This window comes from Pan troglodytes, chromosome 13 (assembly GCF_028858775.2).
Source record: "Pan troglodytes isolate AG18354 chromosome 13, NHGRI_mPanTro3-v2.0_pri, whole genome shotgun sequence".
Lineage (NCBI taxonomy): Eukaryota > Metazoa > Chordata > Mammalia > Primates > Hominidae > Pan > Pan troglodytes.
The window spans coordinates 113933087-113950406 of record NC_072411.2 but is presented as its reverse complement, the minus strand read 5'-3'; the positions used below and the strand labels follow the sequence as shown (position 1 = coordinate 113950406).

At 33.7% G+C, this 17320-nt stretch overlaps 1 protein-coding gene across 8 annotated transcripts in view; it reads left to right on the top strand.

The window, feature by feature from the left end:
- ERBB4 (erb-b2 receptor tyrosine kinase 4) overlaps window positions 1–17320 on the top strand; it is a 1163457-nt gene that overhangs the window by 830497 nt on the left and 315640 nt on the right. For all 8 annotated transcript variants that reach the window (XM_001146866.7, XM_516067.8, XM_003309455.6 and 5 more), the window contains exons 10-12: window positions 3150–3223; window positions 4342–4432; window positions 6372–6571. In XM_001146866.7, coding sequence (XP_001146866.3) covers window positions 3150–3223; window positions 4342–4432; window positions 6372–6571 — 365 coding nt within the window. The remainder of the gene's footprint in view (window positions 1–3149; window positions 3224–4341; window positions 4433–6371; window positions 6572–17320) is intronic.

The following is a 17320-nucleotide window of genomic DNA, read 5'->3' as shown; positions in this document are numbered from 1 at the left end:
CTAGTTTATAGCACAGCATGTTGTGCAACAAATATTAATTTTATAGACTTGATTATAGTCTTATATAGACTCTTTTGGAAACCAAATAAAGGCAAAATTTTCCTTACAATGAGTCATGCTTCTTAGTTCAGGGGATTATTTGTCTTTAATCATAGCACTTAAACCTGGAATATTTAAAATAATAATTATAATTGGGTCTCAAGTATAATTTATAAGGTATTTTCCAGGACAAATATATAAATGAATTATGATGTATTCTTTATTCTCACTGTCATGCCAGCATGAAACATATATTCTGAAGCCTTTCTGTTTCATCTTAGGAAAGTATGGCTATAGAATTAATTCAGTAGAATTAGACATGTTATATATGTATAGATACAAGTGTGGTCATGAATGTAATGTGTGTTTGTGTGAGTATGTGTGTGTGTGTATAAAGATAGAGATATTTTAAAGGTGAACAATACAGAGTATTATAAGCAGAAAACTTACAGTGAATTAAAGAAATGTTTTACCTCAATTTCCATTACCCATAATATTTTACTAACCAGCTTTTAATAAGGTCATATGGTTTGATTAAAATAGCTGAGATGTTTTTAACTGATAAAATGCAAAAATAATAATTTAATGAGGTTGTTATGCTTTTTAAAAACAAGTTTCTCCACAAAATATATTTACTGGCAATTCATCAATTAAAATTTTAATATATAATTAGGCTCAAGAAAGTTAATTGGCATGTTTAGTTTATAGTACAAGAGTACCATTGCCAGAAATAGCAGTAGGTACTCATTTTCTTATTTAGAATGGGAATTGCAGGAAAGCTTAGTGCTTAGGGTTATCGTTAGGAAAACTTTTCTTTCATGTTTTGTTATGTTTTACATTATTGATGTGCATGTGCTTAGAGTAACAAAATGCTCACCAAATAAGCATGTTCATGCTGTGTCACAATGAGAACACTGGCAAGAAAGGGTTTACATAGTAGCCTGCAATGGTGCTAGACAATGGAAGGGAAATAATAAGCTCGATGATAAAATAAAGTGATTTCAGTGGAAATGAAAATATGTTTCTCTCTCTTTTTCCTGAGCTTTATTTTGGATCACCAAACACAGTGACAGGGTAGACATAATGTTCTTTTGCATGGCTCTGAATTTAGTTAGGGAAGTTAACTGTTTTAAAGTACTATGTATTTCGAGTGGCTATAGGATGCAACTCCCAAGACATACTTTGAAATCAGTGAGTGGAATTCTGTCAACTTATTTGACAAGGGTCCTGAGTCTCTAAAATTAACTGTATAAAATATCTGTGGTCCACTGGGCTTCATGTTAACATTCCAGAATTCATTTCATTCCTGGCAACATGGAAGTGTTCTCAGTAAAGGTTTGGACTGGCCCCATTATTGTGTGCTTGCCCTGAATTTTGAGTTTTTCTCAATAAAGCCAGGATATTTGCTTGTACGACCTGAGCTGTTCTATACTCTGCTTTTCATCAAAGAACAAATGTTGAAAGCTTATTCTCATACTGCAGAGCTGGTATTTCCTCTGTATACAAAATTCTTTGCACATTAAGAAGTGAAGGCAAGAGTTTTCCTACATGATACACTTCATTTTTGGCTTCATGTTCATCAAAAGCATAGTTATTTGTTCCATATATCTTTGCTTGTAAATAGAGAAAGTTGCTAGAACATTTAATTGAGACTTTAAGCTTTTGTGAGATATTAATATGACATTGAGAAAATTTTAATCAATAGTTTATGTGTGAATTATAGGGAAACACATTTATAGTGTTTCTCCAACCTCAGCAATATCCAGTATTTGAGCCTAGTATAAAGCACTCCATGTTAAACTAGCAGTACATTGTATTGATTGCACTTCTTAGTTTGAAACACTAATTTAATCAAGCAAAGTTTTTTTTTTTTTTTTTTTTTTTTTTTTTTTTTTTTTTTTTTTTTTTTTTTAAGATGTGGAATGGTTTCCAGTAGAGAAGAATATGCTGATGAACCAAGTTCAGGAAGCCAGTACAAGGTGGTTCCAGAGATCAAGGTTGCTGGAACTGATACTCTTTTCAAGACTTGGATGCTGGCATGAATAAATGCCAATGGATTCAGACACAAATCCCCAGGACATAGGCCATATGCCTATCTGTTTGTCAGGGGATTGTGGAACATGTTGATTGATAGCCCTATTAAGGCTGCATATAGTGGATCACTAATGGTTATTCGCCATACCAAAAAGGAATGTTCTCAGAGACTGGTAAAAAAAGAGATGTCCACAGTAAGAATAAAATTTGTTTGGCTGCTACAGGTAGATACATACTTCTAAAAAAGCCTAAGATCACTGTTCTTAGAAGTTTTGATCTGTCTTGAAGAAGTAGCCAATGGATAAAATTTAATCTCTCTGTAAATGGTATATATTAATATGAGGTCTCTACCTAGGATAGTATGAAATGTCTTTTAATGTAATAAAATTTTAAAACTTACTGTGGATTTCTTTAAAAAAAACTGGAAGTCTTGCTTGAATTCATATACTTGGAAGCGAATAGTTCCTGTGTTATAAACATGAATATGAATAAGCTAGATAGGAACAAGATGGTTCTAAGTAATCTGTATGAAGAGAGACTTCTGGACAATGTTATAAATATTATGAAAATTCACAAGTAGATAAATGTAGAGCTACAGAAAAAAAATGTCAATTTTATTTGTGTTTGTTTCTGTCCTTCTTATGAATTCCAGGTACTAATAGCAATGTATACTTCTTTGAGGAGTGGAAATGCCAGTTGTTCTCACTATAATATAATGTATTTCTAGACTATATATATTCTTCCAAATCAAGAATAAACTTTTAAAACAAAATAATATAAAATGGTTCATACATGAGCTTGCTGTCTTTGGGAATTTCATCAGAATAGTTGAAGCTGAATAATCTTATAGATCTGGAATAGGCTTTGATGAAAATCTCATATTTCGTGACATCAAAAATTTCCACAAAACACCTATTATTCCTCCTCCACATCTAGCACAGATTAGTTTAAACATGCATTAATAACACCCCTACTGCTAATTAAAATTAAATTTGAATAAAATATTGTCACATTTCTCATATTTTCAATCCTTTATTAAAATTTAAATTTGGCTGCATCTCTTCTTGATTTTCTAGGGACCCTTACAATGCAATTGAAGCCATAGACCCAGAGAAACTGAATGTCTTTCGGACCGTCAGAGAGATAACAGGTAATTTTTTAAACTGCAACTGTTGCACTATGAACAATATAATTTTTTTAAAAATTACATAAGATTGGCTGGGCACCGTGGCTCACACCAGTAATCCCAGCACTTAGGGAGGTTGAGGCGGGTGGATCATGAGGTCAGGAGATGGAAATCCTGGCCAACATGGAGAAACCCTGTCTCTTCTAAAAATACAAAAATTAGCTGGGTGTGGTGGCGCGTGCCTGTAATCCCAGCTGCTCAGGAGGCTGAGGCAGGAGAATTGCTTGAACCCAGGAGGTGGAGATTGCAGTGAGCCAAGATCACGCTGCTACACTCCAGCCTGGCAATAGAGTGAGTCTCCATTTCAAAATAACAACAAAAAACAAAACAAAACAAAACAAAAAAAGTTACATAAGATTGGAATCAGCAACTAATTTTCAAAGCAGATTTTAGTTTGTAAAAACTCATTTTTAAAGATGGTGTCTTTTTAGCTTTTATGCACATTTTGAAAGCCCATGGAATTACAAAATGAGTATCTTTGAAAGTTTGACATTACGACTCTTGCAAGTGTCAACTGATCTTTGAACCTATGTTTTTCTGTTTACTTCTTCAAAAGAAGTACTATTGAAAATAGGTAACATGTAGCATTTATTTAGCACATACATATTAAGCATGTAATGTGTTCAACATTGTCTTATAGGTAATATGGGACCCATAGATATGAATCAGACATGGACTTACCGTAAAATAATGCAAAATCTAATGAGAAAGGCTAGATATGTATATAAGTGTCTTAGAATACAAGGGTGACACTGATGTCATAAGTGAACAGATGAAGAGGTAAAAGATTTCAGAGAAATTGAAACTATATTTTTCTCTTTATCTAGTTAGACTACATTTTTGCATTTATAAGAATAAATCAAACTGAGTCATTGAAACCTTTCAACATGTACAGTTTTATTGGGTAGGACACTCAATCTTGGAAGAATACATATGTAATAGAGTGCTTAAAAAATAGAAATGTTCACTACCCCTTTCTCACTTCCCAACTTTCAACACATTTTCACCATATTTCAAGAAAAATCAGCACTAATACTAAGACAATTATATTCTGATTTATTTTTTCTACTCTTCACTTGTAGGTTTCCTGAACATACAGTCATGGCCACCAAACATGACTGACTTCAGTGTTTTTTCTAACCTGGTGACCATTGGTGGAAGAGTACTCTATAGGTAAGTGGATATGTTTAAAGCTGCAGGGCTCACAGATTTCAAGAGGAGCATTGTGTGTGCATTAAGTCGAAACTATCACTCTTATTGATTTACTGATTCTGGGGAAATCATGCTTCCATCCTTATTTCCAAAGATAAGCTCAATAAAAATACCTCCGATGATGGTGTGAGGTATTACAGAATACATACTTTGATTTTTCAATTGTCTGTCACTCAAAATAATATTAGTATTTTGCAAGTATGGAGCAAATGATGTGAACAATCCAATGAAACTTTCATTTTTATCAGATGTTATCACAATTAAAAGATAAGAGTTGTGTGACTTGTTAATAGCTTGGGTGTATAGGATACAAATGCTGTTGTGCCAGGAGGTTCTGTTCTTGTCTCTGGTGCTATAATTGAACTACACGTCACAGGGCTGATGTTTTAGGAACTCGTCCACCACTGTACATGTAGTGCTGGTTAATAAATGGACAAAAAAATTCAGGTTTAGAAGGACATTGATAAAATTATAACATCAATAATTTAAATTCACATTATAAGAGTAAAAGATTTCTCTGATGTCATCTGTATGATGTTCTTATTTATGAACAATTAAAAGTCAATTTGCATAAGAATTTTTTAAATTTGTTTTTTAAGTTCAAAATATCTCCAAACTTAATATCATCATTGATTTTCTAATAATGTTTTATAAAAAGTACATCAAATTTCACTATTAAAATTTAAAAGTTATAGGAGGTTTTAAAAATGTAAAGGAGAAAGGAGCTTAATAAGAAAGGATAGTTGAAAGATACAATCTATTAAAGTGCTATATATAAACAACTTTTACTATCCATTGAATAAATATTATAAGCCAGTCAAGACATTGTGCTAACATTGTAATCAACAACTCAAGATAGTTATGATGGGGACAAAATTTGAGAGAAAGAGTTACATCTTAGTCTTTATCATTGAGCATACACACACACAAACACACACACACACCCTGACAACCATGGAAAATAATTATAAATATTAACAGCAAAGAATATTTAAAACTATAAATAAAAGTGGAAAGCTTTGATCTCCAAAATGTAAAATAATATGCATTAGCTGATTGAAATGTGGGAAGCATGTTTATTCTTTAGAGAATGGAAAAGTAAATAAGTAAAACAAAGTAAATAAGTAAAATTTTTGTAAGTAATTACAAAAATGTGGACTATAGTAAAATAAAAGTAGTTTCCTTGATTTTTCAATTGTCTGTCACTCAAAGTAATATTAGTATTTTGCAAGTATGGAGTGCATGATGTGAGCAATTCTAAACAGGGTAGTTGTTATTTAACTTTAAGAGACCTTTTCCCCAGATACCCAAGGCATCTGAGTTTGCTTTCTTTTTCTAATTTTAGTTTAGTTTGATTCTTTACATTTTACTATCTCCTAACCTTACTTACACATTCCTCAATTATTACAGTTCTTTGGTGTCTGAGGTATAAATTAAAGCTAAATACCTATAATCATTTTCTGAAATTATTTAGACATACTCTGAAAGTATGTCTAAATCTATTACATAAAGAGGAATTAATGTCTTATTTTGAGTAGATGAACAATTGTTTTATAAACACTTCTTTAGTGTTAATACAGGATTTCATCATTGAACAATGTAAAGTTAAGTCTTGGGGTGGGAAGATAGTGAGCAGATATTTCAGTGGTAAATACATACACAGAAATAGAGATACACTGCCAATACGCATAACTGTAAGCAATGGAAATTTTACTTTGGGAGGTCAAATTATTACTGTAAAAACTGTATATAGCATGTAAAAACAATATTCTAAACACAGATTTATTGATTCAGTTTCCATTTATACACCATTAACATTCTTTTTAAAATAAAGTGTGACAGCCTTATTTTACTCCGGAATGCGTTTCATGGTTCCGTTTTCTCACTTCCCCCTCCTTAGTGGCCTGTCCTTGCTTATCCTCAAGCAACAGGGCATCACCTCTCTACAGTTCCAGTCCCTGAAGGAAATCAGCGCAGGAAACATCTATATTACTGACAACAGCAACCTGTGTTATTATCATACCATTAACTGGACAACACTCTTCAGCACAATCAACCAAAGAATAGTAATCCGGGACAATAGAAAAGCTGAAAATTGTAGTAAGTACATTACTCAGACATTTAAAACATAGAAACTTTAATTTTTTCCCATTCTTCTTTGGACCAAACAATTAAAAATAACATCAGGTCAGAATTGTTGCTCTGTTATCCCAACCCTTAAAAAGGAAGGTAGTTATTACAATTACCAACATGGTATAAAATAATCAGAATAAGTGACTTTCTTTCTTTTTTTTTTTTTGAGACGGAGTCTCGCTCTGTTGCCCCAGGCTGGAGTGCAGTGGCGAGATCTCGGCTCACTGCAAGCTCCGCCTCCCAGGTTCACGCCATTCTCCCGCCTCAGGCCTCAGCCTCCGGAGTAGCTGGGACTACAGGCGCCCGCCGCCGCGCCCGGCTAATTTTTTTGGTATTTTTAGTAGAGATGGGGTTTCACTGTGTTAGCCAGGATGGTCCCGATCTCCTGACCTCATGATCCGCCCACCTTGGCCTCCCAAAGTGCTGGGATTACAGGCATGAGCCACCGCGCCAGGCCGTCTTGCCTGATCTTAAGAACCCTCCTGTGGAGATTTGGATTCAGTAGGTCTAAGTAAAACCTGGGCATTTACATGTTTAATCGGCATCCCAGGTAATTTCAAGGATCCAATCAATTTGTGGAGGTCCACCCTATTGAATTCTCTGTTTGTTTTTTGGTTTCAGTGAGTTTCATAAAAGAATAACAGAATTTTGCCATTTAGAGGTGGTAAGAAAAATGAAGACGTATTTTTCTAACATGTAAAAACTACTATTCAAGAAGTATTTGTTCAAGGTGTTTTATTTTTCAGAAGGAAAGTTTATTTTATTAATGCATTTATGTAGACATGTATATCATTTTTTCATCTATTTTGCTACTTATTGATTCATTTAATAATTTCTTATTTACTCTGAAGCAAATAATGCTTTTGTAGGCACATGACTATGCCATTCCTATAGAGTACACTGATACTCCATTGATTTATGCTTAATTCTTCCCTGTTTTTCTACTGAATACTACTCTTTCCTCCATCCTATGAGTACCACTATTATGAGTACAACCATCTGACTCATGGTAAATACTGAATAAAAAGACTCCGAACTCAAATGAACTGTTTGCAAATGAATATTCTTGTTGTGGGCACAAAATCAATCCATTCTAAATGGCAGAACCCTAGAAAATTCTGCTCTCACAGTATTTGCTTACTTCTTTGATCTCTCCATTAAAACAATCATAAGGGTACACATAAATAATGATTGAGTTTGTGTGTGCATGTATATGTGTGAGTGTGTGTGTGTGTGAATAAATAGAAGACTTTTTTAAAGTTATAAACTCTTAAGAGGGCAACATAATTTGTTTATTGAGTTGTCAGTGAATTAATTGATTTATTAAGACCCCATCTTGTTCCAGAAATAATTTAAGGCAGCTCAGTCTACCAATCTTCATAAAATATAACTTACAATTTGTGAGGAATTCTCTTATATTTTAGCTCTTTTTGATCCTTAAAAATATTTCCAAATAAAGGAGATCTATTGCAACATGAGGTTCCTGCTAAGAGTGAACCTAAGTTCTTACTCATTCTCATGTTCCACATAGAATCATGAAATGTAAAATCTAATTGTGTATCAAAATATGCATGTTATATTGAATGATATTCATTATTTCATTTGGCCTGTGTTATTTCCTTGGTTTTACACATTACTGATTCCTAAAAGAAAATTTGTTTTGCTTTTTCCTTAATACTGAAGCTTCTTACCCCATATCACAATATGTGTGTGTACATGCCCCAAAGTAGATGATTCATGGCAATAAGATAGAATCTTCTTCAACACCAATTAATGAATGTTTCCCTAAATCAGGGTTATACTCTCGTTTCCTTCCACATCCTTAAAAAAATTAGTACCACTACCTTTCAAAAATTTAACTGTGAATTCAAAATAATGTAAAGAAATATATAAAAGAATCAGAAAAAAACATTCTTCCTCTTTGATGCACTTAATCAGTTTACAAATCCTACAAAATTCATATGTCATATATCTCTCTATACTTGAATTAAAAAGCAAATGGGAAGAAGAAAATGCAAAAAAAATAAATGTAGGGAAGCAAGATGGGAAAAAGGGATATTTCAATAAATTATATAATGTTATTTCACCCCTCTTTAAAACTTCTAAACATTTCAAATGACCAAAAGAGAGTGAATAATGACAATGATAATAAGCTAAAATATAAAATGTGTTTAAACTTTCAGTGTTATGCTTCTTGGATTGAGGTTAGCTACTTTTCAGACCATAGGCATATTTTTTTTTTGTTCTGTGCATAAGAATTGACTTTGCAGTTTGGGGAAAAAAATGAAGCAGTTAGGAGAAACATAGTTTTGTGGTGCTATAGTATCAAGCATATCATTTTTCATTTTTAACGTCTTAGAATAAATGTATTTTGCATGAAATTCATTTATCAAAATTTGGACTTCAGTCTCACAGCACACCAGATCCATAAAAATTCCATATGCCTCCATTTTCAGAAATATAATTACCCTGTAAACTTGACCTCAGAGATGCTGCTGATGTTTACAATCCCCAGTACTCTTTGTAAATGGGAATGTCTAAATGCTTGCTTCATTTTAAATGCACTGTAAATGTTTCATTTTTAGATATTCTGTCTTGCTATATCATACACACACAAGATGTACATGAGCATACGCACATGTTCACTACAACACCTAAACATATATGCATATCAGCATGCATGTCTGTATGTAGTTCCACATACAACACACATGCATATATACACACCTAGAAAACATATCCATGCATACACACCCTTACATGCTCACCTACATTTACATGCAGTCACCGTGAAATACACTTATCTAAATCTAGGAGTTGGCTTATGAACTTAATGAAAAGGCAGTCCTTCATATGTGATGGTGTTTTTTGGAATTCAGCATGATTTAAAACAGTAATGACAATTTTTTAAAAAGTTAACTCATCTATAAAGGGTAACAGTGGCTAGAGCAATCTTACTCTTTTAAGTCAAAAATTTCAAAGCTGACTTTATGGTTTGAAGAGATTGAGATTGAGGGAAACTCTGGGACATGAAAAGCTAGAATATTTTGGGCATCTATCATTTACGTGGTTATGATAGTAGCCAAATTACAGTGTTAGGTGGAAGAAGTTTTAGAGTAGGTTTATAAAAGCATTTGAAGTTTCTTAAAATGTTTAAGCATAAATTTTTAACACTGAAATATAAACAGTGTAGAGATAAATATTACACCAATCCTTTAGAATCTGAGTTCTATTTGAACTTATATATCTCAAGTCTTAAAAATATTTATAAAGATACTGTTAAACCCAACATGAATAAGAGATAAATTCATTATTCATTTTCAAAATAAAAATATTTTTATTTTTACAATTTTAATAGTACCTTTCTCATTGTTCAATATAAAACCAATCAAAAATATATAAAAATATTTTAAAACTACATTATATATAATTATTGGTGAATATATTTTTCATATGTATGGATAAGGATAGTGAAATATATATTTTCATATATGAATGGGATCATACCATTTCTATTTAAATACCATTCAGCCATCTATATCTTATACTTAATATAGTATAAGCATCTCCCATTCAATAGATAGAGCATAGAGCTCTTCCTTATTCCTTTTTTTTTTTATTTTTTTTCTGAGACGGAGTCTCACTCTTGTTTCCCAGGCTGGAGTGCAATGGCACGATCTTGGCCCACGACAACCTCTGCCTCCCTGGTTCAAGCAATTCTCCTGCCTGAGCCTCCCTAGTAGCTGAGATTACAGGCAGGCGCCACCATGCCTAATTTTGTATTTTTAGTAGAGACGGGGTTTCTCCATGTTAGTTAGGCTGGTCTTGAACTCCTGATCTCAGGTGATCCGCCCGCCTCGGCCTCCCAAAGTGCTGAGATTACAGGTGTGAGCCACCATGCCTGACCTTCCTCATTCCTTTTTAAAGCTGTTTATAGAAGTATGCTGGACTAGTACCATATTAATTGTATTTTAAATTATTTTCCATTTTTATATTATCACTACTGCCATGATGTGTATCTAGTTTATGAAACATTTTGTAGTGTACAATTATTTCCTGAGGCTAAAAACTTAGATGTGGAATTTCTGTGTAAATGACGCTACATAAAAATTTTCTCACTAATTTCCACGTCATCTTCCAAAAATACTAAATCAATTAACCTTGTTCCAAACACTGTGGGATAGTAACATTTTCCACCACTTTTTAAATCACTGGATATTATCTATGGTTTTAAATTTCAGTGATCTGAAAGAAGAAAAGAAGTATTTTATATTTACATGATTAATTTATCTTTTTTTAAATCTTGTAAATTGCTTTATATGTGAACTTTTTTCATTTTTAATTTGGGAGTTGTTCTTTTTCTCCTAAATTTGAAAGAACTATTTACAAATTAAATTCATTAAATTTTGTTCTTTAAATGTGTTGGGAATAAGTTCCTCTTTTACTGGTAATTTGAATAATTTGTCTTTTGATAAACTAATGTTTATCAAACCATATTTTTATATAGTTAAGTGACTAGATTGTTCTTTTCCAATTGTTCGATCTTGTATTTTTAGACAATTCTTTTCATCCAGTGCTTTAAAAACAATATTGAAATTTTTAACACATCTTGACGTTTTGGCATAGCATTTTAAAAATTTCCTGATTGCAATATGGATCCAAAATAATTTATTAAACAAGCCATCTCTCCTTTTTGACTTTAGCTGATCAGCTAACAAATCAGCTAAAAGGTGCCAGACTCTATCTCTCAACCTAGCTATATTGTTTAATTTAGTTATTACAACCACCCTGTAAAGTATAATCATCTGCATTTGCAGATGAGTATACATACATTAAGAAAGTTAAATGATATTTCCAGTTTTGGAGCTACTAAAATCCTATTAAGGATTTGAACCCAATGCCTGTCTGACTTCAAAGTCTAGGCTCTTCATTTCACCGTGATTCCTTTCAAAATAAAGAAAATATTGGCCGGGCATGGTGGCTCACGCCTGTAATCCCAGCACTTTGGGAGGCAGAGGTGGGCAGATCACCTGAGGTCAGGAGTTTGAGACCAGCCTGGCCAACATGGTGAAACCCCATCTCTAGTAAAAATACAAAAATTAGCCAGACATCGTGGCAGGTGCCTGTAGTCCCAGCTACTGGGGAGGCTGAGGCAGGAGAATTACTTGAACCCAGGAGGTGGAGGTTGCAGTGAGCCAAGATCACGCCACTGTACTCCAGCCTGGGCGACAGAGCGTGATTCCTTCTCAAAAAATATATAAATAAATAAAAATAAAAATAATGAAACTGTGATTAATTTTCATAAGAAAATTGGATGATTTACTGAAGTATACCCTATATAACATATTATTCAGGAGCACAATCTAGAGCCAAATGGCCTGGGTTTTAATCTCAGCAGAACTCTTTGCTATCTGACTTTTACGGAGATCATTTATTGTCTCTATACCTCAGTTTTATCATTTTTAAAATGGAATTGATAATAGTATTCACTTCATTGAAGGCCTGGCTCAAAGAAAGTGCTACACATAGCTGGGCACAGTGGCTAAAACCTGTAATCCTAGCACTTTGGGAGGTCGAGGTGGGCAGATCACCTGCAGTCAGGAGTTCAAGATCATCTTGGCCAATATGGTGAAACCCCGTCTCTACTAAAAATACAAAAATTCGCCAGGTGTGGTGGTGCATGCCTGTAGTCCCAGCTACTCGGGAGGCTGAGGCAGGAAAATCACTTGAATCCAGGAGGTGGAGGTTGTGGTGAGCCAAGTTCACACCATTGCACTTCAGCCTGGGCAACAAAGTGAGGAAAGAAAGAGAGAAAGAGAAAGAACGAGAGAAAGAGAAAGAAAGAGAGAGAGGAAGAAAGGAAGGAAGGAAGGAAGGAAGGAGGGAGGGAGGGGGGAAGGGGAAGGGGAAGGAGGGAAGGAAAGAAGAGAAAGGAAAGAAGGAAGGAAGGAAGGGAAGGGAAGGAGGGAGGAAGGAAGGATAAAAAGAAAGAAGAAATAAAAAGAAAGAAAAGAAGAAAAAAGAAAAAGAGCAAGAGCGAGCTATACATGTATTAGATATTATTACTGCTAAACATTTTATTTTCCTATTAAAAATAGTTTTATATTAGACATTAATATATACACATGTAATGTGAAGATACAATATTTAATTTTATTTTATGAAAAAATGCCTTTTGGGGTATAAAAAGGAAAGATAAATATCAAGAGCTTTCTTTTTTATGCAGAAGAAAAATTTACCTTATTAAAGTGGTGAATTAAAAATTTGTGAGAAAAACATCAACCATTGGGAGATATGGAAGGAATAAAATTAGTTATTATGTTATTAACAGGAGGCTAGACATTGAAGAATTTAGAAATGATCTCAAAATCATAAGCAGATAAAAAGCATATGTTTGAGAATCCCTTGAAATATATTTATTTTTCTTTTTTCTCTTCTAAATTAAAACATTTTAAAATTGGCTTTATGATAAGTAGCAGACTTAGTATTTTTAAAAATTCCAAAAAATATCAAGTTTAAATTAATGGCTCAGGGGAAAAATACCTGGTGATGGGGAATATATTTTTTTGGCACAAAGAAGCCAAAAAGGATACACATTTTTATATTTATCTCTGGTTTTTATGTTTCTGAAATTTGACAGTAGAAAAATCCACCCCATTGTACATGAATCTAGAAAAAGGTAATTTCAGAACTATAGTTAATTGCTAATAACTGAACTCTCTGGATGACAACATCATCCAATTTTATAATGAGTCCAGAATTGAAGCAGGCCAAAGAGTTAATAAGTAGGGAATGGAAGGTATATCACACAGTGGAGAATAAAACAGTGTTTGCTTAATATATTGTTTTATTTGTTTTTCTCTGGTAACTGTGATAAAGCAACAAAATACAGAAGCAAGCATTTTACTTACTATAACATCGTAAGAAATGTTGGATTTCTATAAAATAAACAGACTTTATATCGTCATCATTTCTAATATGTTGTATATTATAGAAAATGAATTTTGATTATAAATTAAGATTTACCTTATTTTAAGAAAATATTACTAAGGTGGCAGATTTTCTTACTTTCTCGTGCTCCCATACTTTCACCTTTAATTTGTGCACTCCTAACCCATCCCATGCTATCTTGAGTAAATGTGCTTTTACAAACAAAATGCAGCCTACCAAGTTAGAAGAATCATCCTTTGGGTCTGGGAGCCTGGGAAATCAATGAATTCCGCGACACATTTCATTAAACCATAGCTTGGTATGAACCATAAAGTGTGTAACTTTGAATATAGTGAAGTCGCTATTCTTCTGAGTAATCAGAAAATAGAAAATCTTAATTATACTTCTAAGATTTTCCTTTTAAAATTACTAGAGTAAAACATCAATACACTGTTCTTTGTAAAAAAAAAAAAAGCATTCAAGTAAGATTTTGTTATTGTATTTGAAAGAGCACACTGTCTAATTACTAACAATGCTAGAAAATGTTCACTATGTTCTTATCAAAAGGATAATAAGCAGTTACTCTTGCCAATTAGCTACAGAAATGATATCCCTTCTATTTTGTAATCTAGAAATTCTGAGAGAATGATATCTCAACAATAAAAGCCAGGATTACTGCAGGCTCCAGTTTTTATTACAAATGGTGGGTGATATTTTAACCTGACTTGCCTCGACATCAGTGGTTGCAAAATTTTAAAGTAAAACTTATAATTATTAAAAATGCAAAAGCTAGGCTCCAGTTCTCCAGAGATTCTTATTTAGACAGTGTTGTGAGTTGTATTGTGTCCCCTCCAGAAGATGCTGAAGTCCTGACCCCTGGTATCTATGAATGTGACCATATTTGGGAATAGGGTATTTGCACAAGTAGTTAAAATGAAAGTTAAGATGAGCTTATACTGGAGCAGGGTAGGTCCTTCATCAAATGACTAGTGTACTTACAAGAAGAAGAGAAGAGACACACAGATGGACACACACAAATGAGAACGCCATGTGAAGACATACACCCACTCAGAGGAAAGACAGCTGTGTGACAGCAGAAGCGACTATTGGAATGATATAGAGGTGAGCCCAGAATGCCAGGGATTGCTGGCAACCACCAGAAGCTAGGGGAGGACCATAGAACATTCTGCCTCTGAGACCCCAAGAAGAAACTAGCCTGCGAACACCTGGATTTTGGACTTCTGATCTCTAGAACTGTGAGATAATAAATTTCTGTTGTTTTAAGAAGCCTAGTTTATGGCAGGTTGTTACACTATTTCTATGGAACTAACACAGACAGTGGGGTGGGAAACCTTAGATTCTGCATTTTTAATACAAAGCAGATCATTCTGAGACAGGTGCCTGTGGGAAATCCTTTGGGAAACTCTACTCTGTCACACCCCATATTATTCCCCCATCATTCTATAGTCAAAAATACATTTGAGAACATGTGATCCTAACAATTCCTTTTTTCTTCTGAAGCTGTGTTCCCTTGTAGGAAAATTCATAATTGAATAGCTTAAAAGCATATATTTAATAATAGGTTTGGGAGAAAAAGATAAAGAGCTAACTCTAAAAAGCATTCTATAAATAGTGGGGTTTTTTTGCATTTACTAACAATAACATATTCAATAAAATAAAGGGAATATTTAATTATAGTTTATACAGTAATTGGGTAATTATACTATAATAAGTATTGTACTATCAAATTTTATTTACTTTAGACTTTCAACAAAATACTTTTGGATTCATTTTTTTTGACACATATCTCTTCTGAGAGGTATTTTATATTGTGCTCAGTTTTCTAATCAAACCTTAAGACTTTCGAAAATTTTATTTCTGCTGTCACTACTGCCTCTCACCTCCTCCTATCAGAATTTGCTGCTCTGGTCCCACTCACATCAGAGATATAGAGTAACTAGGGTATATAAGAGTTAACAACAATTTGTGTAGCATCTATTTAACCTATTCAACATGGGGAAGGGGTATGTTTCTGCACTTACTTCTCCACTGCTGCTTCCCCAACTTCTTTGTTAACCCATTATAATTTTTTACAATGTCATATAATGTCATTACACTTTACACATGTCTAACCTTGCCTACACACAGAGCTTATTGACAGTTTAGTGCTTATGAAAGACTGAATGATGGCCCCCTGAGGATGACTGCATTCAAATCTTCAGAACCTATGAATGTTATATGGTAAAAAGGACGTAGCAGATGTTATAGATCTTAAAATAGAATGATTATCCTAAAGTTATTTGAGTGGGTTACAAATATAATCACACGTGTCTTTATAAGAGGAAGGTAGAGGGAGGTTTGACTACCGTAAAGGAAAAGGTGATGGGACCATGGAAGCAAAGGTTGGAGCAATGTCACTGCAAGCCAACGCCAAAGGGGTCTTTAAAAGCTAAAAGAGGCAAGGAACAAATTCTCTCCTGGAGAATTCAGAAGCAATCAGCCTTGCTGACACCTTGATTCTAGCCCCTTAAGAGTCATTTTGGACTTCTGAACTCCAGAACTATGAGAGACTAAATGTAGGTGTTTTTAAGCAATGAAGTTTGTAGTAATTTGTTACAGCATGAATAGGAAATTATTTCAGTATTCTTTTAGTGATATAAGTCCAACCCAAAATACTTTAGGCATAAAGAGACTGTATTAACTCACAGAAATGAGAAGTCCAAGAAATAGCTTTTCGGACACAATTGGATCCAGGGGTTCAAACAACATCACTAGGGCTCAATCCTCTATTTGCTTCACTCTGCTTTCCTCTTAGGCAAATTCTCATTCTTCATGAAAGATGACTGGCCCTGGCAGGCATATGCTAAGAGCATTCACAGAGTTTATGAACACAGATTAAAAAGCTCTACCTTCCCTCTTCAGTACAGATTGACGCTATTTGGGTCAAACGCCTATCTCTATTATCGCTATTATCTCCTTGTCACCAACTATTCAAATATACCTTCAAGTCAATCCCATCAAAGAAATTGAAGTGACATTTTTTGAAATAGGAGGTCCTTTACTCTCCTGCTTAGAACCTTTCAACGGATTCCGACAGCTCTTTGACCAAAACACAAAATCCTAAAAATGGCCACTAGGTCCTGCACAATCTGTCCCTTCTCCATCTCACCAGTTTACAGGGTACCACTTTCCCATATGCTGCCCATGTCAGTTTTCCGAGAGCACTAACCTTATTCCTTCCTCAGACTCTCTTGGCTAGAGTTACAATTGCCCCTTTCCCCCACCCCTTTGCCTTAAGAACTCTTACTTACCCTTCTTATTTCAGCTTTAATGTCCCTTCTTCTGTGGGCTGACCTAATGCCATTTGCCCACTAAGTTAAGACAACTGCTGTATTCTATGTTCTCTCAGCAATCTGTTTCATATATATATATATATATATATATATATATATATATATATACACACACACATATATGTTTCTATGCATACATAAATTTATATGCAGCCTGTTTTTCTAATTAGCTGTAAACTCCATGAGGTAACAAAATATGTATTCTATTTCATGTTTCAGTTATATCCTCAGCTCTTAGCAGAGCTAGCAAAAAGTAGTTTCTCAATAAATATTTTTTAAAATAAACACAGGGATATGCTTTTATGCCTTCACATTTCTCTTGAGTACATGTATTGAGCATTTACTTAATGTCTCAGACCCTGAATTAAAAATTCTACTAATTTTATGTCTAATCTTCATCACAATCCTGAAAGAAGATTTTACTGTTCACTTT